General features: G+C 37.4%; 2 protein-coding genes across 2 annotated transcripts; both read right to left on the bottom strand.

Annotated features, from left to right (window-relative positions):
* Positions 1–1,710: 1,710 nt before the first annotated feature.
* LOC105053194 (uncharacterized) lies at positions 1,711–9,000 on the bottom strand. Its single transcript, XM_010934276.4, has 5 exons — positions 8,108–9,000; positions 5,637–5,695; positions 5,398–5,526; positions 2,487–2,622; positions 1,711–2,374 (listed from the first exon to the last, which is right to left on the bottom strand). The coding sequence occupies exons 1-5, from the start codon at positions 8,804–8,806 to the stop codon at positions 2,030–2,032; spliced, it is 1,368 nt and encodes a 455-aa protein (XP_010932578.2). The 5' UTR covers positions 8,807–9,000; the 3' UTR covers positions 1,711–2,029.
* A 1,762-nt stretch (positions 9,001–10,762) lies between these two features.
* LOC105053335 (uncharacterized) lies at positions 10,763–22,232 on the bottom strand. Its single transcript, XM_073244572.1, is given in 13 exon segments — positions 10,763–11,315; positions 11,483–11,620; positions 11,623–11,743; positions 11,981–12,259; positions 12,368–12,428; positions 12,508–13,019; positions 13,174–13,613; positions 13,778–13,925; positions 17,131–17,219; positions 20,283–20,548; positions 20,646–20,791; positions 20,883–21,086; positions 21,749–22,232. Coding segments are annotated over 13 exon segments (3,078 nt in total). The 5' UTR covers positions 22,115–22,232; the 3' UTR covers positions 10,763–11,007.
* Positions 22,233–27,103: the final 4,871 nt, after the last annotated feature.

The raw sequence follows: 27,103 nt of genomic DNA on the forward strand, positions 1-27,103 counted from the left end.
AGGTAGATAGGTATAGCTATAGATAGCTACATAAGTAGCCATTCATAGGGTGTGATCAAAGACATTGTTCCAAGTTCCAAAATCAATGATCATGCTTTTGTACAGGTGGCTGCTCTCCAACCCCACCAAAAAGTGGAATGGATAGGATTTGGAGCGTGTGGGATGCATCCATGATGCAGTTGGACCTAACCATGCTCGTGAAGAGGGGTACGAACGCGGGTCCATGTTGGATTTTAAGGCGGGGATAATGTGCCGGGCCGCCAGTTGTTTCTGGCCATCAGCTAAGCAATATGCCGAGAGTAGTGTTCGCAAAGTAGTCCCCATATAAATTTCTCTAAGCACCAACTTGAAGCTGGGAGAAACCTCTCGGGGCCCTGATAAGTGTGTGAGACTCTCTTCTAGTACTAGTAGTCATGATCCGAGTTTGTATTCTGTTGTTATACTCAAAAAGAGCAAGTGTTCTATCGGGCAAGGTACTGCTTCCAAAATGGATGTCTCCGCTTTTGAACATGGAGCATGAAAGGTATTTTTTGGGCCATATGGTGGTCCTCGTATTAAAACCATATGCCTTTGGAAATAAGAGGGAAAAAAATAGCATTTGTCAGGCAAATTATATCCTATACTGCATGCACCGTACCAATCACGTTATCTCTTATTTTATGTGGGCCAATCACCAAGATGAGCATATAATGAATAAGGCTCGCCAGAAGTAGACGTGATAATCGGCATAGTGCATAGCCACATAGTGCATTTGACAGTATTATTATCCATAAAAGGCGTAATATAACAATCTAAAACTTTTTAACTAAAAGAATTACTTGGATTCTCCGACCCTGCATAAGTATTCAAATATTTCCAACGAATAATCAATATGAAACTAAATACACGTCCGCATGAATCGTTACATATTATTTGAATTTCTCGATTTTGTATAAATATCCCAGAATTTACTCAGTGAATGATCAATATAGAACTAAGTACACATCCACATGGGTCCCCACACATGAAAATATTTAAGTGGTCAATGTGAGAAAATAACATTCAAAGAGTTTAGGTAGCTACACATTACACATTTTGATTGCATTCTTGTTTGACTTCCATTTCAATTCCGGAACGCACACAGGGTTTGTTTTAATAACAATCATCTCGGAGAACTTGCCAATCTTGTCAGTTAGTTTTTTTCTGTTTTTTGGTAAACCAGTAGTCTTATTTTGAAGTCCCACTGATAGCCAAAAAAATGTGGAGCGCATGCAAAACTAGTGATGACAACCAATGCAATAAAATAAACATGCAATCTAAGAACCGGCATCCGTATTATTGTACCATAAAACATGTTCTGGACTGACCCACGTGATAGAATTGCGTCCAAAAAGCGGATTTAAGCATATTGCCTTTTTTTTTTTTTTTTCCTGGTAAGGATAGAATATTACCTTTTTTTTTTTTGGTACGATAGATAGCATATTGCCTTTTTAACAAAAGAATGTATTACAGAATTCGAACCGTCCGTAAAGGGTATAGGTTGTCAAGAGTGCAAGCAGCTATCAACAGTTCAATTGATACCTTGCCCAAAGTAATCCATACAGGAGATCAAATCATTGCATTTCTTCCCTACCGTTTTTTCAGTAACAAGAACACTTCATTTGCAGAGATTGGTGATGGATGATACTTTGAAGACAAAAGACTAAAGCAGATACCGACCTTTAAGCTTCTCGGTAATACAAGAATCAAAAGATCATTCATAGCTTAATGAAATCATGGAGAAAAATTAGTCATTTTCACATGCTTAACTGTTCCACGCACGCTAACAAAATACGACAACAGGAGCTGAATGAGACCAGCCTACAGACTCATTTTGTACATCACTGCCTCTTCGGTTTGGGAAAACCAAGCAAAACCCGGAGACTGGACTCATCACAGCATCGAAGGACAGATTCTTTTAAGGCAGGGAAGAGTTACATAACGCCCAACTATAATGCACAGGAACAAGACAAACTCCAATATCACCATCTAGAAAAGAGAGAGAAAATCTCTAACGTTGGTCATCGATGCTGATGTCTTTCTTCAGAACAAGGCCGCCAGAAGCATTCCTGGTGAAGAGCTTCTCCACCAATTCATCCCAGTTTGTTCTGCCGGATTTTGAACTACTGTGTGAGGTTGCTTCATCCTGCTTACTGTGCAAGGTTGCTTCATCCTGGTTCTCCGAAGGTGTGGGGTCAGTGTCATCAGAGGGTTGCTCTGTTGGTGGCACAGCATGTGGTATATTCAAGGTCACTGCTCTTTCCAGGGCATCCCTGTGTTCTCGTTCAAGACTCTGTTTCCTCTCCATCTTTTGCTGCAGTGGTGGGACCGTGGCCCCAGCATTTCCTTTCATTCTCTGAGAAAATCAACCACCTTTAGATCTACCATGCAGCTTCTAGCATTAGTTCTAATACTACCTCAAAGCTCACTGGTATACCAATACAGATAATAATGAAGGTTTCACTTACGTCTAAAGCCAGTTGTGATTCTCGTTCTATCCAAATAATTGCATGATCAGATGTGGCACTACATGATAGCACAATATGTTCAAATCTTCCTTCTACTGGAATGGCAGTCCTTACTTCCGGAGGATATCTCCCACATCTGCCACGACAGATGGCATCAAAATTTTTCATCAATGTAAGTGCTTGCATGACTGAAAATATCAACCTCCTCTGCTGTGCATGCTCAGTTGCTAACAGAATCAAGAACAGCATGGTTTTGTATTTCTTATACTATAATATTTTCCCTGGGGAGGGACTGTTAAACTGATACCAGCCATAGCACGCCTTAAAGTTTATCATTGTCCAGATCTCCATAGTTTTCCAATAAGCCTTAATATTTTTCTTTTGAATTCAGAGAACATTTCTAAATGAGCACACTTTAGGTGTATTCTTATAGAGACGGAACACAAAAAACTGAAACTGTGCTTGTCCTATGGCATATGTATAGTTCTCTACATTAATTGGCCTTCTCAACAGATTGCACCAAATTATGAATCATAATTAAATAACTAAACCAAAACATCACCTGGATGGTCAGGACAAGATTATATATATATATATATATATATGGACACACACACCGAGAGAGAGAGAGAGAGAGAGAGAGAGAGACCATGTACACAAGGGCATGTAAAAACAGAAGAAATATTTACGCTATGGTGGGTTGTTAGGGGCCAACATAGGCATAAACAGCTAACACATATGGCTTGGAGCCTTGGACCCTATGCTAAACCATGCGCCCACCTCCTGCCCCCCTGCGGTGCTTCATTTTAATAATTAGTAGGTCTGTTCATTGCATTAGCATACTTGAGCATTAGATATATTGTACAGGGGGATATTGTCAATTCTTTAGGTTAATAAGTCGAACTATACTAATATAGGCTCTAAAATGAGTGCGAGAGTATGCAGTTAACTTTTTTTTATTTTTATGAACATTTACTAAACTATTCTTAATTTTATCTATTTTATTTTTTAAATTCCGGTATATGCACTATGGAATATCCCAGCCACTCACATATTGTGGCTACTTCTTAAAAAATTTCTTGTAAAGACATATAGGGGTATAGATATGTTAAAATTATTTAATCTAAGTCATCTATTTAACTTGCCAAACTCAAAAAGAATGTCACAACATTGTTACTGCAATCATGAGCCTGAAGTAACCTTCAGTTCATTTTTAATAGAATTAAGATAGTCCAGACCACAACTTTATGCCTTTGAAGAGGATATGTTCTAGTTATATATGGAATATATGAATTTAAGATTAATTCAGTTGTCTCCAAGTCAAATTCTTAAGGTTAGAAAAAATGCTTTGTTGATTCAAGACTTCAAAAGGCCTCATGCTAGATAATCCCTTGCTTTTTCTTTGGATTTGGTGAATTTGTGAGTTTCATGGTGAAAAATGTGGATCACAAAGAAAATTCAATGACTATGAACCATTCAGAATTGGTCTCATTACCTATCTCATTCATTAATGACAGTATTATCAATGCCTCTATAGGGTAGGGGTGAAAGTGGTATGGATATTATCCATTCGGATCTATTTTCGTATCCGAATCAATCCTGATATGGATAGAAATTTGAGGATCCAATTAATATCCATATCTGTAAAAAAAAAATGGATATGGATATGGATAGACAACTATCCAATCTGTATCTGAATATCCAAATCTATTTGTAACCATATATAATTTTATATAGCACTAATTAATTTTTAAAAAATATATATAACTATATAAACATATTATTAATTTGATTTATTATCTATTTAGTAATATCTTTGATTCTGTAGTTACAAAGTTTAATTATTTAACTTATATCCATACTTCTAATATTCAAATTATATCTGTATTCGTTTAAAACAAATATGGATATGAATTTTTGCATTCAAATAATATCCGTGTCTGTATTATATTCAACAGACAAAACAAATATGGATACGGATATGCTAGTATCCAATCCGTATTCGATCCGGTTTCAGTCCTACTATAGAGCAATTTGAAACAATAAAAAAGATATCCTGAAGACAATTTAAATAATTAAATAATAGTTATGACTTTTGAAGAATATTCTAACAAGATAATAAGTTCAATGGTTACAGGGACCATGCAAAAAGAGGGGGTAGGGGTTTCAATTTTTGTTTAAGAATACTACAAATATGTCCAATGATAATAAGATTTCATTATAAGTAGGGCCTGAAATTTTAAACTAACCAAATTACCAACCTAACCTAATTTGCATCCTCATGCAAAGTTTAGTTTGTCTCATTCAAATCCGAAAAAAAGCGAGCATGATCATTTGCTTACATCTTCACATATAATTTATCTTTGCATTTTTTTTCACTTTCCCTTATCAATGCTTCATAGTTTACAAAAGATAGTGCCATTTTATATATTAAATAAAGATCATATTTCCTAGTTGTGCAGTGTGTACCAAGGTTCTCTATCTTGGTACCAGGCCCTGTACCAGTACCATCCTTGTATGGTGTCAATACACCCAGTATGGAGTCGGTGCAATATATTAGCACTCAATATGCCCCCCTCCCTCGATGCCAATGTATAGGTTTTTTTGGTACCAGTACAATATAGTATGATCGATACGCACTACTACCCAATGACACGGCATACCATGGAACCAAAAAGAAGCTACCAAAATGCATGTTTTTGGTTATTTGTATGGATATGTCAAGAATACAACTTATATGTTCGATGCAGGCCATCTTGATTGTAAAGCAATCCAATTAAGGTTTATCTTAATTGCTTTCCATATGCAGGCAAAAATATAGGAAAATAATTAAGGTTTATCTTATAAGTCACAGATTAACATAGCCCTTTTCCTTTTGGATTGGCACAAAGAATGTAAGAAGGTTTCTTACCTGCAAAATTTTCTCTCAATGATATGATACATTCGACCAGGTGCATAAAGCCTTCTTGAATCATTAAGCTTTCTCTTTTCTGGAATAAATGTATCCCTCATGCAAACTAAAAATAATAAGCATGGCAAGCTGTCCAAAGCAGTAAGTCCTGGTTTAAAAATGATTATATACAGATATGCAGAAGAGAAACATCAAATCAGAGATATTCAAGTGAAAAGTATGGATATGCAATAATGTACCAGAAGATTGATTCAAAAATATGCTCCAAGGGTGTTGGAGTTCTTGGCAAGAAATCATCCTGGAAGAATTTATAATAAATGGGTCAAGATTGACATTAACATCTGCAGGGATTCTCATCTAATACGATACCAACATTCCAAATAAGCGTAATCAACAAAATGAAGATTTTCCACATCCTTTTCTCTTCTCATATAAAAAGGTAGAGACAAGCTGTTAAACTGAATAAATAAATCATTCAAAAACTAGAGCAAAAAAGGATAAACTGTTTGCCACACTAAAAAGTTTTTAAAATAGTACATAAAGGAATGAAACTGCAAATGGTTAAAATGGCTATAGATTAGTGCTATTGTACTAACATATAAGAGTAAGCATCCCCAGCTGGTCTCCAAGGGTGCAGTGTCAATTTGCTTGTCCTTCACTCACTTGAGCTACTTGTGTGTGCACTAGTCTTTTTCTTTTTTTTCTTTTTTTTTTTTTTTTTGACAAGAAGACTTAATAAAGACTTAAAAAAGGTGTATGATTAAAACCTCTTGTCCTTATAGATTCCTACTGCACATGTAGTCAACAGACAGGGGCCATGACGTCCATTCACTATGATTAATATTTAACCATTCATTTTCTTCACCATAATTCTTAGTTGACTCATCTTGTCAAACAGGGCATAACAATCAATATCTAACCATCCTTTTCTTTTTTTTTTTTTTTACCATAGCTCTTAGTTGACTCATCTTGTCAAACATATACAGAGATGTCAGAAAATCTAAAGCAGTGGAAAGTATTACAGGAGGAGAACAATTTAAACAGAGTTTGCATGAAAATCAAACAGGTTAAGTTAATTAAATCTGTTTTTAATAATTTCAATTTAATTAAAGGATAGATACAAAGTAATAAATGTTAAATCCAACCAAGAATGACAAAACAACTTCGCAAATAACAAAACATATTATTGCAAAAGCATGAAGAAGCCATATTAACCATAACAAATTACAGGCTCACGACAATAACCCATGCAGAGGAATAGGTTCTGAAAACTGATGGGTACTATGATGTGACCCAAAGTGCAAGAATGCAAAGCAAAGACCATAAATATGCGCTAATGGATTACATCTGTTAGTAGGATGTCGTCATAAGCAGCATGCACTGGTAGAGTTAAATTCTAAAAGCATGTGTATTAGTATCCACAGAAAACCAAGAACATGACATCAATTTCCCATCCAGCATTGATGCTGGCTTCTTTGTTAAAAAGTCAAGTACCATTGGACAAGACCTGAAAGGCATAAGTAGAAAACCAAGAACATGTCATCAATTTCCCAAGATCGGACACTGATACCGAGTTCTTCTTTCATATTAAATAGGTAAAATCTCTTCACCAGAAAATCACAACTCCCAATTATACTGGCCATCAATTATTGGATTCTCGGCAAGCAAGAATCATAGTAATATTCGGCATCCCCTAATAAAATAGAGATGTATCCTCGGTTGCTGAGAGTAGATAACCACTGAACTTGCACTTCCTTGAGACCCAAGTCACCAAATTTCTCTCTCTCTCTCTCCAAAGTTGCATTTGGTTAGTCATTAAAAAAATATTTTTTTATTTTTTGATTTTTAAAAAATAAAAATCAAAAAACAATGTTTGATAACATTATGAAAAACAAAAAATTAAAATAAAAAATCAAAATAATTATTTTATATGCAAAGCAAAAATTTTTTGCTTTTCAAAATTTGTTTTGTATTTTTTTTTGTTTCCCCACATCTAAAATATCAAACAAAAAAAAAAAATAACCCGAATTTTTCTTCCTCGTCGAGCTCTTCACCTCTCCATCCCCTTCTCCCTCCCTTCCCGAATCTTTCTCCTCGTCGAGCTCTTCACTTACCGTCTCTGAACGTTGTTTTTTGTTTTATAGCAATATAGTTACCAAACATATTTTTTATTTTTTTATTTTTATTTAATAACAAAAATTAAAAAAATAAAAAATATTTTTAAAAAATTAAAAATTAAAAAGTGTAACCAAACGCACCCTAATTAACTAATATGCTGAAGAAAAGGATATGAACTGTCCGTTTCATTAGTCCGGCCTCCTCATGACCAAACCGCAAACCACATATCTAATCAAATACATGCCTTACTGATCAACTATCCAATCGCCAAAAGACCTTCATTTGCTTGCTGATCAATCCACATTAATAACAAGTCACCTACTTCCACTCTAGCAATAATTAGCACCATCCTTTCAGACCTAAATTACCAAGATCTACGTCCCTATTTGGTAAACTCCTCAAGAAAAACCCCTTTAATTCCTTTTTCTCCTCTCCCTTTCCATTCGTCAGATCTGCTCCTCACAAGAAACCATAGCTCGCCTCCAAAATTCAATTCTAAGTACATCCAACTCATCAAGATTCGGAAGTCATCTTTTTTTTAAAAAAAAAAACATAAAACCAAAGAAACGAGATCAGCAACGAATTCCCTTGCCTGCAGCACGACGGAGTGGATGACGTCGGCGTACTTGACGGCGAGATTCAGCGACATACACCTAGCCGGCGCGAGGGCGTAGCACCGGATCTGGCTCCTGGGGATGCCCCCGAACCGATCCCGGTGATTCACAACAAGTATAGTCATCAGCGCGGCCACCCCGGATCCAAGCGAGTGCCCGGCAAGCACCAGCTTGTACCCGGGGCCCTGTTCGACCAGAAGCTCCCTCAACGTCTCCGTCTCACGGTTGAGCAGCCAGACGGCCGCCTTGAGGAGGCCGTGGTGGACGTACCCGCCGTCGAACATCTGGCGGCCGAGGCGATTGTCGAGGAGCAACTTGTAGTCGCTCTCGCGGACCAGGTTGAGGCCGCGGACGGCGAGGATGATTTCCCGGTGGTCGTGGTCGACGTAGATGATGTAAGGCGGGCAGCGGCCCTCGGTCTGGTCGTAGGTGACGCGCTGGGCGACCCAGGCCGGGTTCATGCGGTAGCCGCCGGCGGGAGGGAAGCGCGGGTGCTCGAGGTCGTCCTCGTAGACGGCGAGGATGACGCGGCACACGCGGGGCACAGGCTCGAACTCGTCGGCGGCGGCCGGCGGCCATGACTCACTGTCGTAGGAGCCCACGTACGTCAGCCGCTTCCACGCCCACCGGGAGCATCCGAGACAGACCACGCACTCTAACCCGCAGGACACCGACATGGCCGCAACCGACGAGAATCAATTACCGATTGCGACAGTTCGAGAACGGAATGGATGGTTTGGTATCACTCTTACTTGCCGTCAAAGACCAGCTTGATGTTTATTATTATCAGCGAGTTTTCTGCTGGCTTCGGATGCCTTCTGGAAGGGAAAAGGAACAAAGGAGGGAGGGAGGGAGCAGTTTCCACGTGGACGGTGGGGTTGGTGGGTTGGCGGTGTAGGAATTCAGATTCTATCCAGCGAGCCAACGAAATGGGAAATTATTAAGTAAGGTCAAGAGGGGACGCTGTTGGCGGCTCGGTTGGGACATGAGAGCAGTAGAGGGTGGAACTCCGGGAGGGAGCTGGGTATAATATTTGGACTGTGATTTTTTTGTCGTTGTTTGAGTCTGGAGCGACGTAGTTTTCCAATTTGGCTTTGAATTTTGGAGTCAATATGTGATATATCGATTATTACTTTAAAAAAGATTGGAGCTCCCTCGTGTTTTTGCGTGGCGATCAGACGCATGTCACTATTGAATTAGATGGAATATATTACTTTCTTGGCGTGGCCGTCTTCTGGCTGCTGAAAATGAACTACTCCAGGTTGGGCCCACTCGCATAGCAAACTGGAAAGCAGGAAATTTGCAGAATTTGACAACCCAGTAACCTGTACCGCCTTTACCTTGCTCTCAAGTAATCTCTATTAAGGAATGGCAAAATTCCCTGCACCACGTTGTTCACCCAAAATTTCAGACAAAAAAAAAAAAAAAAAAAAAAAAAAAGAAAAAAAAAAAAAAAAAAAGGATACAAGAAGTTGTTTGCGGTAAAAAGAAAAAAAAAAAAATCAATGATGGCTTACACAACCTAGTAATTCTTTATGCATCATGGATGGTATAGAAAATCTGACATGAAATGCGCTATTTCATATGATTGATCCATATAATCATCATTTTCTAATACATATTTAATATTTTTCAGATCGATTTTTATACGACGAAAATATCTCTGTCTCGGATGTCATATTTTAGTTTCGAATGCATAATATCACTTTAAATGTCATAATTTTTTTTTAAAAACTGAAATATTTTCGTCATTCAAAATTTTTTATGATAAAAATATTCTTATTTTTTATAAAAAATTATGACATCCGAAGTCATATTTTGTCTCGGATGTCATGATATGAGAAGAATATTTTTATCCAACTACTTTCTAACCGTATTTGATATCCGCAGATTAATTTTTTTATTTAAAAATTTTAAATAATAAAATATTTTTGTACTGTCAAAAAATTATGACATCCGATGTGAATATTATGATATCCTGCAGGTCGGATGTCATAATTTTTTATAAAAAATAAAATATTTTTATCATATAAAATTTTTAAACAAAAAAATTGATATGTAAATATTAAATATATATTAAAAAATAAAAATTATATGAATAATTAAATAAGATGATGCACTCTATGTTAAATTTTTAATTTTTTATACCGCCCCTGATGCAGAAAGAATTTCTCTGCACAAATCACAGAGCAGCCTTCCGACGGCATAAAATTGACCCATTCCAGAGTCCCAATGGGACCATAGCCCGCTTACCATAATAAAGTGCGCGCGATATATCCGGGAGCGTGATACTTCCTCAGCCTCTCGACGGTCGAGCCTTTAGGGGTCCCCGTCGCCCATCGTATGTGGGCTTCTCCGCTACAAGCACTATTGTCTGGTGGAGTCACACAAAGAAACGTTACGACGATAACCCTCATGTCTCCTCTCCCACAAATCTCCAAGACCGTGAGGTGAGGAATAAACCGAAGATTAGTGTTCGTATAATCAACTAAAGTCACAAAGATGAGATGCGTAGCTCATATTGTAGAAGGAAAGAGAGGATTTGCTAAAAAATACTTCTCCTAAGTCATACTTTCCCCTAATTTCACCTGAGCATATGCAATGAAGCACAGAATAGCCACTACAAGTTAATGTCAATTTTAAATAAAATACTAGTCATATAGCTCATCCCATCATAAGCAAAGTTATGTAACGTGAAGTTCTTGTAGTACATCGGTCACTTTAACATAGAGGTGAGGCATTTTGATATTGATGTTGTAAATACAACAGTAGAGATTGAACTCTTGGCAGTAAGCAAGACGTGACAGTTGTTTGTACATGCATTACAGTAACGGTCACACTAACTTGTGATGATTCATTCTGCAAGCCCATCCAGAGATTAATCTGAAGTCCCTTCAGATGTTACATTCGATTCTCCATCCTCTTCATCGTCCGACAGTTCACAGGTAGTTTTGGTGGTTATCTTACTCATTGCTGCCGTCTTGCTTGCCCTCTGAGAGCGCATGCTGGCCAAGCTAGGAGTCGTTAAAACTTCAGGGACGGATGAAATCTCTTCATCATCAGGATCAGGAGAAGCTTCGCGCCTTACTCTTCTCCTATGTGGAGCAGTTCTGGCCGATCGCAGCACTGACGGTGGCGGCACTGCTGATGTATCCATTTTAAGGCTACCATCCAAACCTAGCTTCCCTGATATCACAGCAACAGTTGAAAATTTAGCCATTGGGAAAACTTCATTGAGATTGAATTACCCATGTCATATAACAAAGAAATCCACAATGGACATCTGCAATAAAGCAAAATGACTGAGACAGGGAAACACAAGAATGGAAGAAAAGAAAGAACAAATGCCATACCAAAAATAACATTAGCTTGCTCCTGGGACAGTTCTTCGTCTGGGTGATCATCAAGAGATTTAAGGCGTGCTGCCATTCGAATTAGTTCTTTAACAGCTTCCTTGTCAGTTGACGAAGATATGATCATGCTGTTCAGCAGCCCCTCATGCACTTGATTGCCCCTTGTTCTGATGATCGGAACTGTATCAACAAAGCTATCTTACAAAGCGCTGAGAGGTATGATTTTCCAGCGGGGCTCTTCTTATCCGGGCAGCTTGCCACCTACATAATGCACAACATAACCAAAACAGGTTGGATTCAAAAGAAAGTTAGTTCAAGGATTTCAATTTCAGATAAGAGTAATATGAGAAGTCATGGTATCAAAACAGCAGGGGTGGTGAAGCAATAAAAAGAGCAGTGGCAAAAACGTTAATTTCCTCTGAAACAAAGTAACACAGGTCAGGTCTGCAAAAGTTAAATGCAGAGCATATCTAGAAACAAAGAAATGGTGGACATTACTTCGGAAGCAATACGAATTGCAAGGCCCTCCTCCCCGCTATCAAAGTCATGTGATAACTGAACTGAACTAGAAAGGCTTTCGGAACTTATCTCACTGGATCGCTCTTCCACATATTCTTTTGAGAACAAAGGAGTTTGCATCATTTGCAACATGAAACGTGACGCTTGGATTGCACGCTTTCTCAATTTCGACACCACAATGCTAGATCCCCCTGGATTACCATAAATACCTGGCCACATAGATCGCATGACAGGAATGAAAGCTCTGGAGACACACTTCTGCAAAGACAGATATTCACACAAATAGTTGGCACATCAGAAATTTCACTAGACTGCAAACTCAGATTGAGCCTAGGTGTATCGGATACTTCCCCATGGATAACTTGCCTTGTGATTGCGTGAGAGTGCTGAATAATGCTCAAAGAACACAGATAAGCATTGCTTTAACCTGCATGCATATACAAAGTAGCAATTGGAAATCTAGTAGAAATGAAAAAGGCAGTATTACTTAGAATGCAAAAATTAACCTTTGAAGGTCCTTCGTTTCATCACAGAAATACAAGCTGATGAGCTTGCATAAAATCAAAGGATGTAACCAAGTGGATATGGTTGGATAATTCTCACTGAGCAGAAGAAACTTTGCAAATCCCTCTCCAAGAACAGCATGAACACTTTCATGATCATCACCTTCAACATTGGCACCCCAATCATTTTTATCAAGTCCAGAGTACAATAGGTCGAGTAATCCAATGTTTGCATCCTCGTTTAAATTTGATAAATCCACTGAAATAAATCCATTTTTTTCATCACCAGATTGTTGCAGATCCATCCCAGTGGCCTTGTCAACTGCCTGAGGACCATGCCATGTGGCAAGATCAATTAGTGCCTTACTAGCCATGATACTGACTGGAGCAGGGCCATTAATAAAGGAGAGGCGTAACTGCTTTACTAGCTCTTCACTTGGGCTCCTTTCTAACAGTCCGTAGAGGCAAAGGCATCTCGTAGCAACCCTTTGGACATCGACATGAATCTGTTTCACCTGCATTCCATGAAATAGAGAAAAAGAGCACTAAACATGGTATAGTTGCCAAAGTAATGATCTGACCAGATAAACTGATTTGATATAAATACCAGCATGTATTCATTTGTGTATACTACGCGAGCATGTAACTTTAAAGCTGAACCCCACGTACCCCTGGAAGCAACAAAGAATGTAGTAACTCAGAAGGTTCAATGGCTTTTCCATGGAGGCTCCACAGAGAATCAATGTTCTCCAAGAGAAGTCCAGTCACTGCAAGGCAATGTATCCAGTGCATGTAATCAGCAGTTCTATCTCTGCAAGGACGAGCAAGCTCCTCAACTACACTGGTGACGACTGCTTCAAATTCACCTGTAGAAGCATGCACTTTTCTAGCCAATTCTGACACTGCTCTCGCCCAGTCCCTTTCCCCACCAAGACTAACTCCATCTCCTATGACAATCTTACTCCCATCATCATCAACTTCATATTCTAGAGGCCTAAGTAAAAGTTCCTGCACAAAAGCTCCAGCAATCTTCCTGTTTGCAGTATCTGAGAAATCAAGTATGGCACCAAGTAGTAGTAGCTGCCGGCATGTGAAATGATAATTTGGTCCTGGGAAAGCAGCGGAAAAAGCATAGTATATGTCAGTAATCCATAAGTAGCAGGTCAGCTAAAACCAAACAAAGAGAACAGAATGTATGAAACTAATACATGACAAATTGTTTGATTTATATAATATAGCTACTATATTTGCATGATCAAGCATTCAGTCTCACCTGCAGAAAGGTGTGCCCTCACTAAATCGACATAGTCAGATATTGTAACAGGAAGGATACCCTCTAAAAGGTCATTGTTGTCTGATGCTTCTGATGCATATACTGCAGCTTCAGTGCCTGTAGTAGTTGCAGCATCGGAACCTTTAGCCTGCATGACGGTAAAGAAAAGGCTTGGAAGATGCAAGACAGGTAAATTGGAGAAGTTATGGCAACATCATTTTACAATCAAACTAAGAAGGGATAATATAAAATAATTTCAGTTCCACTAGCAAATCGTATCATCATTCAAAATGTTAGCCATGGGCACCTAAATATGTAACCTTGCAATTCATTGTACTTCAATTTCAGAGAGTAGCTGTGGAGGCACTTTGACTGATGTCACATGCCTGTAAAATGACTTATACAGTCATTCAAATTAATAAATTCAATAATTCATAGTCACCAGTCTCAAATGTCATGGATCAATCAGGTGACTTCAATAAAGTTGTAATGGATATAATGATTGTGGTGAAGATCATAATCTTTTGTATCTGCCTGAAGTAGACATAAATTCAAATATATTGCTCCAATGGTTTCTTTAAGTTTCTTCTTTGCTTTCTTCTTTCTCAAGTTTTGCTTGTTATTTTATTCTTCAGAAAAAAGGGGAAAAGAGCAGTACGAGTCTTGTCCAGGGATTTGAAGAAAGTAAGATGTAGGGTTCACTGCGAATTGGAAAAAAGAAAAGAAAAGAAAGAGAAACACATTTGCAAGTCCCAGTGTATCAGAGAACTGATAGTACAGTTTTTTGCATGGGCAACAAAGGTAGATGCTGTCTCTAGCATTCCCTTTTTGTATTTAATTCCTTTTGATTTTCCTTTCCTTTTTTAATCGTAAATTAAACAGTCTTTGCCATCAAACATTCGTCACTGATGCTTAAATTTGTTAAATATTTGATTTTAAGATGAGACTACATCTCATCACTTGACTAAATTATTCAAATTGCTTATGTCATATTCTTTTATTTTCATTTTATGTGTCATCTTCATTCGCATGCAAAATTGTATAATTGTGTGCCTTATTTAAACACCTGAACTCATTTATGGGTACTGCTTATCCGTTTCTAAACAAGCTTTCTTTCAAACTCAGTCTACAACTTCCAGTCCAGGATACCTCTGGTCCTTTCATAACATTTCTTAATATTCAACAAAAATTTGAGCACTTCTCCTTACCATGGTCTCATCTCAATACACATGTTCAGACATGTTAATATGATAATCACAAGTATCTTCATCATGACTTAGTTCTTTTCCTTTTCAAGAACTTCCATCAACTGTGGATACAGGGCACCTAGTTCATTGGGTTTAGACAAATTTCTTTCTATTAGAAAGAAGATGTATTCAGTCTTAAATTTTAATGAACATAATGTAAATATAAATTATCTGATATTCTTATTGAAATATGACTGGTGGCATGCATTTTATTTCATATTTATATAACCATACAGAATATGACTATTATATAGGAAGTGACTAATGGTTACATACAACAGCTTTCTTTTCCATCTATCTATATAACATCATCTAAAATCATTCTCATTAATATAAGCCACACATTACACTAAGGCATCAGCTAAATTGTTTGGAATTTAAATTGGTTATATTTCTACATCAAGATAGTGCCTATTGTAGCAAAGATACTGGTCACATAAGAATATAACCATAATCTTCCAGCCTTATCACAACTATTTCACAAAAGAACATGACAATGTTATATATATATATATATATATATAACTGAAACTTCTTCACATATAGACTTTAATAAATCTACAAGAAATGACATCAAAAAAACTCATAGCCATACATGGATCTAGAAAAAACCACTTCAGAAAAGCTGACAGCACCAAATAAACAACATAATTACCAAAACATGAAGCCATTAATAATAGTGTTGTTCACATTTTAGAAGTAAACACCTGATCAAATTCTCAATGTGTTTGAACTTCTAAGCTTCCAAAAAGGTGAAAAGTACAATGCATCACTCAATTTGAAACATAGGCTTAGGGAATAATATTGGTGGCAGAAGAACCATGAAAAATATCATAAATATTTCATTTACTCTACTCCACTTTGTTTTGAGTTGCACCTTTACAGAACATGGTTGACAATATTATCAGACATACATTTCTATCTACTTTAACCATCCAATGTTATAATATAGATCCTAATATAGCTAAATAATTTGATATTAGCTGTATGTCGGATATATTTGGTTGGTACAAATTTAAATCTATTCACTTGTCTTTCTTGCCAGAATGAGGATGTTCTCAATTACAAAGCAGCAATTAGTAATTGGAGAAGAGTTTGGACCAAGGATCATAACAATACAAACTGGACATACCATATCGAACTGGTGGGGAACTAGCACTCAGATGGTTCTGTACCCAGTTCATCCCAAACAAGGTTTTAAAAACCGGACAAGAGAGGCTGGTTGAACAAGAGCCTCCAATTTACAACCATAAATCCCTCGTCCGAGCTCTGATTAACATGTTTCAAGGTGCATCGAAAAGCTAGCTTAATGCTGAACACAACAGATATGGTGATTTTCGAATTCTAATTGAACTGTCTTTGGTGAAGCTTTTATGGCTGCACATGTAAAAATGGATTAAGATAAATGAGGTTCACAAGTAAAATTGCACTGACAAGATGTTGGCATTTGCAAATGTGTTCAGCAAGGAGTTGGAAGCAAAACCAGGCCAATGCGGGATGAAGACTGTGATAATGCTGGAATCCAATGAAAGGTAAACAAAGAACAGTTCTACCGATACTGATGTGGTCTATGAGGTCTCTTGTAGGAGATTTTGTTTGGTACAACTCTTGTAGGAGCTTACCAGCAACAGTAATAAATATTAGCTGTTCTTTTTCATAAGTGATGGTGCCAATCATCACAAGAAACCTAATCCACATAAAAAGTACCATGCACAAATTTGTTTGTGCTTTTAACTAAAGAAAATGTCTGACATTCAAAATGGATTCTCAAATCTAATTCAATTTTATTATAATCTCTTTCACCATCCTAAAACACTTCTTTTAGGGTCAATTTGATTCCACATATGTCAATCTTGAAAATTTTCTTTGTTATAGTTATTAGATAATCTATCATTATTTGCATCTGAGCACATGAATGGTAGAGATTACAAACACATGATATGGAATGTGGTGATAGGCTAATATGCCTTTAAACTATAAGGACTACAAAAAGCAGTGGAAGAGTTTATCATATAAAATAAAAATTCAAATAATGCCAGTATATGTGTCGAAGAAATAGTAGGATAATCCTAAATATGAAGGCATAATAGAAGTATTTTTCCTTACTTGAGCTTGAGTTTGAAGATGCCTACAGACAGTTTTCCAATAAAGAGAAACCTCTGCTTCCATAAGCTGAACACTAGAAGTGAATTCCCCTAGCATGAATCCCCACAAACAATTATAAAGATTAGTCAAGCATAAAGCAGCTTCATGAGAAAATTGATGACATTGTCCATATATAAAATACATGGATGCTAAAAGTACATGCAAAACAACATCCAAAAATTGATATCACCTCAAACTACTGTTTTGAAACCTGGGTGGGTTGACCGACTTGATTGTCCAACTCAACACCTGACAACAATTACATGCTGGGTCATTTAAAGACCCAAAAATACCTAAATCCATTTGACCCAACAACCCAAAAGGTTCAACTACTCAAACTATCTAATCAAAACAGCATTGACTCATCCAAATGGAAAATGTAAAAGAAGGGAAGAGAAAGAACAAAGAAAAAAAAGAAAAATAGAGAGATAGAGAAAGAAGCTTCGCAATCTCTTCGATCACTTCTCCTTGTAATAGCTATCTACAATGCCACCAAAAAGGTAGAAGGAAGCCAATCATGTTCGACCACCAAATGTTAAATCATTCTCCTCTCACCCTCAACTCCCTCAAGCCATAGCAGCATAGCCATAAAGTGCCAACCAAATCCAATGGGACTAGAGGAAACACGTCTAGATCCATGGGAGTGGGCAGGATAGGATTCAATTGAGTCAAAAAATGATGCAGCCAAATATGGTGAGAAGTTAGGTGGAGCAACCATATCTAATTTCTTGTCCTCTTCTTCCTCCTTCCTGTAGTTTTGGGTGGCCCAATCAAAAAGACCTAACCCCTTCTGCCTTTTTAGCCCTTGTTCTTCATCTTGCTAAGATGGAACCCTGGATCCAAGGAGAGACATTTCGATGGTTGAAAAAAATATGGGTGGGTTGGAGATCTGGGAAGGAGAAAATAATGCATTTAGCTTGGTACAAGATTTGGGAAGGAAGAGTATATATAGATCATGGTGACCCACAAAGGACCTGTGGTCAAACTTGGAACCATGACTAGCCCCCATGGTGGTTCAATCCAAGTCATCATGGTCAAAACATTTAACTCACTGTACTCAATGATTGGATAATTATAATATCACAGGGGGAGGGGTCTCTCTTCCTCTTTTTTTATGAATAAAAGGAAAAAAAAAAAGATGAAAGAACCAAACATGTTCTAAAATTAAAATTTTTAACATTGATGACAAGGACTCATACTTCTAAAGCATCATAAACGACTTGGAGACATAAACAAGTCATTCCATGGAAACCAAAATTCACAATCCCATGCATATAATTAAGTGATGGAACATTATGTTTTATCATATACTTACCAAATTGACCTTACAAACGATTTCACCTCCCTCCATCCATTTCAATAGACAAAATATTGATTAGCTATAAGATCTCCTTGTATGATCAGCTCCACAATGGCCATCTTATCAATTTTTATGGGGAAATACAACACAACAATGCGGGATAGGGAAAGTTTCTAATTTATATCATATGCATATGGTTGTATCAATCATTGTTTTCTCATTCTAAGCCTTATGTTTATAAAAATTAGGAATTCAGCTTCAATTAGATTCTTTGACCAATAATCCACAATTATGGCTAGAAATGGGTCCAAGCCACAACAAATACAACTCATTCCTAATTGGCGTAAGGCAAGCCAAAGCGTTGCCCAAGCCGAAAAATATATAAAGATTCTACGTCAAGGCCTAAACTAAGTTTGAAGCTTGCACAAAGAGAAGGAAAAATTGATAAGTAAAGATGGGGGATGCATAGAGAGAAATTGGTGGAGAAGAGAATGGAGAGAGGGAAGAGGTGGATAGGAGAGAGAAAGGTGAGATAGGATTGTTTTGCACATCAAGAAGAAGAGGGTCGGAAGCAAAGGGGAAAAAGAAAAAGATAGACAGAAAAGGGAGTGGAGATGGAGCACCTATAGGATTGTTAGGATTGATGACAATCAATGAGACAAGATGAAGGTAATGGTGAAAACAATAAGATAGATGGCAAAAAGAAGGAGAGAAGAAGGAAATAGATATATACTGGTTTATATAAATATTATAATCAATTGGGTTTTGGATCAAGGCCAAATTAAGCTAAAGTGAGCCAAATCTAATCAAAATTCACTTTGGTCCTTAAATTTAAAGCTCAACCCAAGCTTGGATTCCACATTTCCTCACCCCAAATTTGTTCAGCAAGTCTGGATCCAACTCACAACGATTTGCAACATCAAGCATCAACTTCTTATCACTTTATCATGAACTATTTCCAATTCCAAAAACAACTTGGAATGAAGAATCCCAATTGTATGAGCAATATTGTGCAATAAGAAATAAAAGTTCGCTAACTTGCCTTCTATACTTCCTGTAACAAACAGAAACTCACCGAAAAAAGCTAAGTAGAAGCTAATTATTTAAACTCTTTGGCGTTATATAAATATCCAAGATCTTCTTAGCGTACAACTAATATAGGCCTAAATACATGCTCGTGTGGATCCTCACACTCTCCCAATTTGAGCTCTAACATCCTAGCTAGGCTAACAATTTAAATCCAATCACAAACATTACGATTGGCCCATGGTCAGCCCCAAAAAAAGGCTCGTGCTCTCCCTATTTAAGCCCCAATGTCTTTGTAAGGCTAAAGGTCCAAATCCAATCGCAAACACCATGATCGACCATTGGTTAATCACAAAAGGATCCATGCTACAATGTCCTTTGGTCACATATGGACCATAGATCAAGTCCACTCTGATACCATTTGTAACAACCTTGGACCTTACCCTAAAAGCTAACCAAAGGCATTATTTGAAAATCTTAACCCCATATAAGTATCTAAGATCTTTCTAAAGCATAATCAATGTGGGACTAAATACAAGCCTGCTTGAGTTCTCCCACTTTTAACTAATGACAATACATCCTCTCTATCAACATTATGCCTTAAAAATCTCTCATCATCATTTGGAATTTCCAATGCCTAGTCTATACCAACCTTTTTCAAAAAATCGCTCAACTAAGATGCGTGGAGTATAGCAACAAAGAATAAATGGCATAAAGTATCAAGAGAAAAGCACTTTAAGCTAGTGAATAAAAGTAATCTCCATGATCGCAAGCCTACTCAACTTACCTTCACTTTTATTAGAAGAATTCAAATACTGTCTGATGCTCTGACCTTCTTGAACTCGCACAATGCCATCTTTTAGAAGGGCCTCCATCACAGCTTCTCCAACTGACTCATAAGTCTCTACATCAAGAAACCTCAAAAGGGCAATTGGATCTCCCCCACAAGACTTTGTAAGCCACTCATCTTTCAGCATCTTTAAACATTCTTTTGTTACAGATGAAGATCTGTCTGAAAGCCCCCTCCGAAGGATAATGGTCCTATGCTTGATGCTGATATTTTAATAAAAACAAGAAAAATATTTAGAAAAATGGCATCAGTTTTTTTTTTTTTTTAAATTCCATTTTGACTAACATAATGTGATATTACCTAAGACTTTGAAGTGGAAATTTACTTGCCAGGACACAATATGCTGATCTGCGCACTGACTCACTCACATCAAGCGTGGACCCAACAATTGCCTCAGTCGTGGCATTCGAAGGGGGCAGAGATAATACTATTGTTTTCCGAACCTCCTAAATACATTAAACATTTTAGAAGATAAGCTGGAAGCCTGGAACTGTGTAATGATATTTGTACACAACTATAACTATGAGAGAAGCATACAGCATTTTGTTCTTGAGACAGAGTTTGTAGGAAGAGATTGAGAATGTCACCACTCTCGACATCATTGGCAAATCGTGATAGAGCACGCACTGCAAAAGCACGGATTGCAGGGACTTTGTCTCCAACCCGCTCTTTTATGTTGTCGATCACCTCATCCCATAGCCGGTCACTCACCTCCGCATCATCTGGCAATCGCATTATAATCTACAAACATGGAAAAAAATGAAAAAGCAGTTGGACTGTATCATTAAATAAAATATCTAAATATACGAAAAAAAAAGAGAGATACAAAAATAATGACATGGTAAGCTGTTTCTTGTTCATCAAATAAAGTGTCTAACAGTTGAATGAACAACAAAACTTAAACGCAATTTTACAAAATTCAATTTTTGGTTTACATGAACATTTTTATTAAAAAAAAAATCATTTTTTTCGGAATTCAGTACAAATTAGAAAGCAGATATTCTTGGTAATCGAATAAAAGAACTGGAATCAAATGATGGAATAGTCGCTATGTCAAAAACGACTTGTTTCATTCTTTCAGCAAACAATTAAACCACGACCAAAAATATTCGAGGAGTACAAGAAATGGTTGTGCTTTATAGAATGACAGATATCGAACAAATGGAGCGCGAAAGATCTAGCTTTATTAGAAGAGAAAATCTCAGCAGCAGAGGAGCCCCGAACCTGGAGTATCGACTTAAAAAAGTACTCAGAAATTCACCAAGCAAAAAAGGGGGGAAATTTTAACTAATTACAGATCGGTGGCAGTTTTTTTTCCAAGAAAATTTTTAAAAAAAAATTGCAGAAAGGATTCTATTGGTCCTTCAAAACCCTAGATCCAGAATCGTGGAAGGGCACAAAACCTCGGAGATGATCTGGCACGACCGGAACCTGGCGGTCCGGTTCGCAGCACCGGAGGCGACGAGGAGGAACCGGAGGAACTCCTCCAGGAAGGCACCAGAGGTGGCCGCGTCCTTGGCGTCGGGAAGGGCGGCGAAGGCGGAGACGAATCGGACGGTGCGCTCGGCGGCGAGGGAGCGGCGGGCGAAGTCGAAGAGAGGGGTCAGGGCTCGGGCGAAGGAAGGGAAGAAGAGGCCGGGAGGGGCGGAGGAGCGGAGGGCGGAGAGCTCTCTCAGCTTCCGGGTGTGCACGGCGTGGGAGAGCCGGCACTCGTCCAGAACCCTCGCGATCTCGCGGGCCAGCCGCTTCTCTTCCCCCGTCTCCGCCATTGTTCGCGCTCTCTCTCTCTCGCTCGCCCGCTCGCTCTCGCTCTTTTCCGCCCTTCGCTGTGAAAATTTGAGGGTGTGGGCGGGGAAGGGGATTCAAATTGGACAGCGCCATTCGACGAAGGCCGGGTGAATTCCCCTTCGCTGGTATTGGGGGCACATGGGGAGGCACGCGTTAGCTGATCGCACGTGCGAATGGTGGATGGATAATAATGTATTCTTAAAAATTTGAAAATGCTTTAAAAAATAGATTAACTATAATTTTAAGAAGAAAATCTGTAGTCTTTCTTGCAGAGGACAAATATTGAGGCCAACCAAATGCAGTCAAGAAGCTGATAGGAGGATAAGGTGAGAAAATTCATGCTCTTTGAAGAAACTCATGTAGTTCGAAGCTCTGTCATCTGATGATATCCATAGATGAATTGTTTTCAAGCATTCTAACATCTCGCATGCCCAAAAAACTATTTAGCATGATTAATAAAGCATCTAAATTGATTTTTAATTATTTAATTTATAAAATAGGGCAAAGTGTAGCATGATATAGGATGGAATAAACAAATGAAGGTGTGGGATGACAAAGCTTAAAAGATCATATTAATAGGAGATAAGTACTTCAATTATTATTATTTAGTTATCATATGCCCCTAAACTTGGCCAAGATAATTTCAATTTGTTTTAAGCTTGAGCCTCTATTATGTTAATCCAAAAAATGGAGATTAAAAATCTTCCAATGGAAGTTGGAGAAATCTCAACAGTAATTAAGGTGTTCTAAGATCTTGGTCAATATCTAGAATCTAAGATATACCATTATATAACGTGGATAGATTTTTCTCTCAAAATAGTACAATTAGAGTAAGCATTGATTTTAATATACAGTGGTTCAATTCAAATCTATCAAAATGGTAAGATGAATCGTGATAAAGAGGACAAGATATCAGGGTATGTTTCGGCCTCCCAAGCCACGTCCCTTCGCTTTTGCCGAGACCCCGAGTCCAAGGGCAATGGCGAGGGCCTGGCTCACCGAGTTTCCAGTAATTGTCTTTCCATCCCATATATCTCATTCTGGTTTTGATGTTTGTTGCTGGTTAAAGTATTTTGCTGAATTCAATCAAACAGTAAGGAGAAAGGAAAAGGAAGAAAACATTCTGCAGATAAAGTTAAGAATTTCCTCCGAGTTCGACAATGGAGCAAGAAATGGTAAAACATGCGATGATATATACGGAGAATAACAATTTCTTTGTTCAATGTTCTTTGTTTTTCGTTGAAAAAACAGTTTGGTTTGTTGAAGTTATTCTATTTGTTTTCCATGCAGTGGACAAAGTATGACAGTTCCTTGCAGATTGCCAAGAAACTAAGTTTGATTTCTTCTGCTTTAGATAAGAGAGAAAGGCATTGGATCAAGGTCATTTTATTTTTGTGATTAAGGTCATTTTATTGTGTTTGGAGTTTATCTTCCCCAAATTCAGCAAACAATGGTTATCTTGTTTGACAATCTGTGGAAGTATGCCTCATGGATGAATAATGTTCAGCAATTTCTATCTAGTGTCATGGGATTCATTATCATTCTTTTTCCCAAATCGCTTATATTTGTTTGCCATGCATATTTGATCTTCAACTTTGACTACATTAAATGGGAGCTATATTTGCTTGATTTGCCATTCGCATGATTTAAAATCTTGTCTAAATATTTTCTTTTTCTTTTTTGGGAAAAAAAGGTGGATCATAAGGACAGATTGGGTAGTAGGTTGCTGAACTAGGAATTACCATAACAAAACCGCAAGGGTTTCTATGTGAAGACTTTATTTCGGGAGAAAAACTTAATTTTTCCTCAGAAAAAAATGCAGAAGTTAAAACTACAATTTCTTTGCTAATATTGTTCGAAACTAACTGAATTTTCTCAAAACTGATCATTGCGTCAGCCGATTGATTATGACCAATTTTTCTTTAATGAAATGGCTTTAAAACTGATCTTTTTGGGCCTTACCTAGCAAAGATCCAAGCATGAAACTCATATATCTGTAATTCTAGCAAAAGATAAGATTGTTTCAGTTTTCATGAGGACCTTAATTGAAACAAACTCTAGTTTGCAAGATGTCCTAACATATCTAGGCCTGGCTTCCTTGACAATAAGATATAGTACTTCTCCTGCCATATGTATGGTACTTCTGCAGGCTAGGGCTGCAATTTGAACCAAATTATTAATGAATGACTTCAACTCTTCTTGATAGTGGGTTCGTTCAAGCTCATTTATTTAGTAATGAGCCAAGCTCAGGCCCCGAATTTAGGTTTGGCTTACAAGAAAGCTCATAAGTTCTGCTTGAGTCTTGGCTTGTGAGATAAGCTTGGGCAACTATGCAGCCTTTTTCAAGCTAGAACTGATTTGATTACCTTGCTCATATGACAGAGGTAAGCCCAAACAGCTCATGTAGGCCTGTTTCCGGCCCTACTCCATGATGGTTCTCTGGACCACCATATGAACTGAAAAAAGACACCTTCTACACAATTAGCCATCAACATTCCTCATGCCACATCATGCATCCACCGTAGGAAATAGCCTGTTTCTCATAGTTGAAAATAAAATGCAAAAGAGTTCCATAACCTGTTTTCAAAGCTCTCATATGGTTACTTCATTAGTAATTAGAACTAAGCCATATTTATTTATACAAACTTGTGAGAAAGTTTTATTGCATATAATATGTGTTGGGCCTAATGATGTCCAATCTTTCTGGCTTGGTTTGGTCTGTGACATTCTGTCTTGTAGAGTTGGCTATCTGAGTTTTTAGTATGGAGTAAATTGGACCCTGAAGCAAGCATGTAACAGAGGAATTATAGGCTATGAGATAGGGCTTGAGGCTTCTTCAGGAAAGGTAAACAGTTGGTTTCTTTTGGTGGCTATAGATCAGCAATTTGCCAGAAGCCTTTGGTGTACCTATTTTCTTATCCAGGGAAGACATAAAGAACCTCCAATATTCCCCTCTTCTTCACCAGGTTGCAGAAACCTTAATCAATGTAGTTAGCTTTTCTTTTTCAGATGCTGACTTTTGTGCAGAAATCAAACCAAGATCTTGGAGTTCATTTGTTTAATCATAATCATGTATAAATACCATTTCAGGTGAATAAGAGATGTCTCTTTCTTGTTGAGTTTGAAAAAGAAATGAAGCTCATACTTGAGAATGTGACTTTGAAAGATTATTGTTTCGGAGGTCAAGAAGTAAATTCATCTTCCCTTGGTTGGGCAACGTCAGCAGTCTTTCCTAGAGACTTCTCTTTGCATGGTAAGATCTTTTCTGATGGCAGAAACACTGATATATCTATGCTGCTTCCACTCATAGATATATGCAACCACAGCTTTCGACCAAATGCTCAAATTGTTCCAGAACAAGATATGAACAGCCCAATTATGTGCAAGTTATTTGAATACTCTCAACCTCACAATGATTTTGATACTACATTATTTCTGGGTGGAAATTACTTTCCAAGATTCCAACTTTCAAAATACCAGGTATTGATTCTGTCTTGACCAAGGATGGTTATAGTATCACTTGCTAGCAAAGTTTATCAATCAGTACCATTTGATATGATCGATACACCTCTGATACGGCTTATTTCGGCTTCCATTTTTCATTTCTCTTATGGTTTAGTTTCTTAATATTTTTCTTTGCAAGAAATATGGTATGGGTATGACGTTAAGTGCCTTGCTCATGGTTTCTGACGGGTCCTGATTAGTGTTTTTGTTGCTAGCTTATTAAATAACATTAAATAACTTGTAACAAAATTGTATTGAAAACATATATGTGCTGAAGTGATGAAGTTAACGGTTGAAGTGCAATTAGGTTATTGGAAATAATTGAATTAATGAATATTATGCTTTCAATTTGATGAATTCTAGGAAATTATTTTCCTGAAACACATAACATCCATTGAATTAATGGATGTTATGTTTTCAATTTGATGAACCATGCTCGTTTGTTTTGCTTGGAAATCATTCGATGAACATTAACAATCGAAATGATTTTCTATTTATTAAATCTAAAAACACAATGGAACATAACTGGCGATTTTCTACCAATTTTCATTGATTTTGATCTTGGCTCAATTCTAGGGCATGAGTCTGGTATTAAAGCCATTAGATCCACCTACAATAGAACCTCCACATTATTTTTTTCAATTAAACACCATACAATTTTCAATTTTTTCAAAAAACTAAAAAAAGCTGCAAATAGAGATTTGCCAAGCTGGAATGATTTTCTCGACAATCCTTACTTCACTCCTGTGGAAACTGCATCCAAAGTAATGCTAACCTTGATGGTCTGTAGCTAACCTTGCAGATTGGAGGGCAAATTATTGCATGATTATTTGCTGTTCTTGAAGAATCGATGAGAATTTCAACAATTCAGGCTATGAATATAACTATTGATATGAGAAAGTTTCTTTGTTAGTGATAAATATTGAAACCCAAGGACATATTTTTAAGAACCAATGAAAAGCTTGAGACTTATATAGTAGTTTAGTATAACAGAATATGCTGCATTATTCTTTAGTACAATGGAATTGACATGGTAGTTTTTTTTGCCTCCTAACTACAAGCTCGCTTTTGTGCTCCATTTCAGAATTATCCAGCTTTATATAGTATCTTGAATGGCCATCAGAAAGTGGCCTTTATTTTCTGCACACCTGCAGCCTTGTGCCTGTTTGCTGGGTGTTTATAGTATTGAGCATCTTTTTAAGCAACCATAATGTTGCTATCACAAAATCAAAATGCATCATTTGGTTTTTGAAGATTATCTTTGCTTAATATCCTTTCATTTCTTTCAGGTAAGCTTGGGGGTCCTGGATTGAAAGATGGCTGTTTGCTGCCTTACAAGGACTTCTTTCCACTGACAAGGAAACAGTACTCAGGCATGATTTGAACACTCTGATGTCATTATCAGAGGAAGCTCCTTTAGGTGTGTCTCCCAACTGTTATTGCCCTCTCTGTCATTACACTGGAGC

The sequence above is a fragment of the Elaeis guineensis genome, chromosome 10 (assembly GCF_000442705.2).
Source record: "Elaeis guineensis isolate ETL-2024a chromosome 10, EG11, whole genome shotgun sequence".
NCBI classification, from domain to species: Eukaryota; Viridiplantae; Streptophyta; class Magnoliopsida; order Arecales; family Arecaceae; genus Elaeis; species Elaeis guineensis.

What these genes read in the sequence shown, in the direction of transcription:
- LOC105053194 (XM_010934276.4), bottom strand. Translation starts at nt 8,806, where the DNA reads ATGTCGGTGTCCTGCGGGTTAGAGTGCGTGGTCTGTCTCGGATGCTCC. An exon ending in TCCACTCCGTCGTGCTGCAG is followed by an intron (nt 5,696 to 8,107) that starts GCAAGGGAATTC and finishes AAATTCTTCCAG; the next exon opens with GATGATTTCTTGCCAAGAAC. An exon ending in AATCACAACTGGCTTTAGAC is followed by an intron (nt 2,375 to 2,486) that starts GTAAGTGAAACC and finishes TGATTTTCTCAG; the next exon opens with AGAATGAAAGGAAATGCTGG.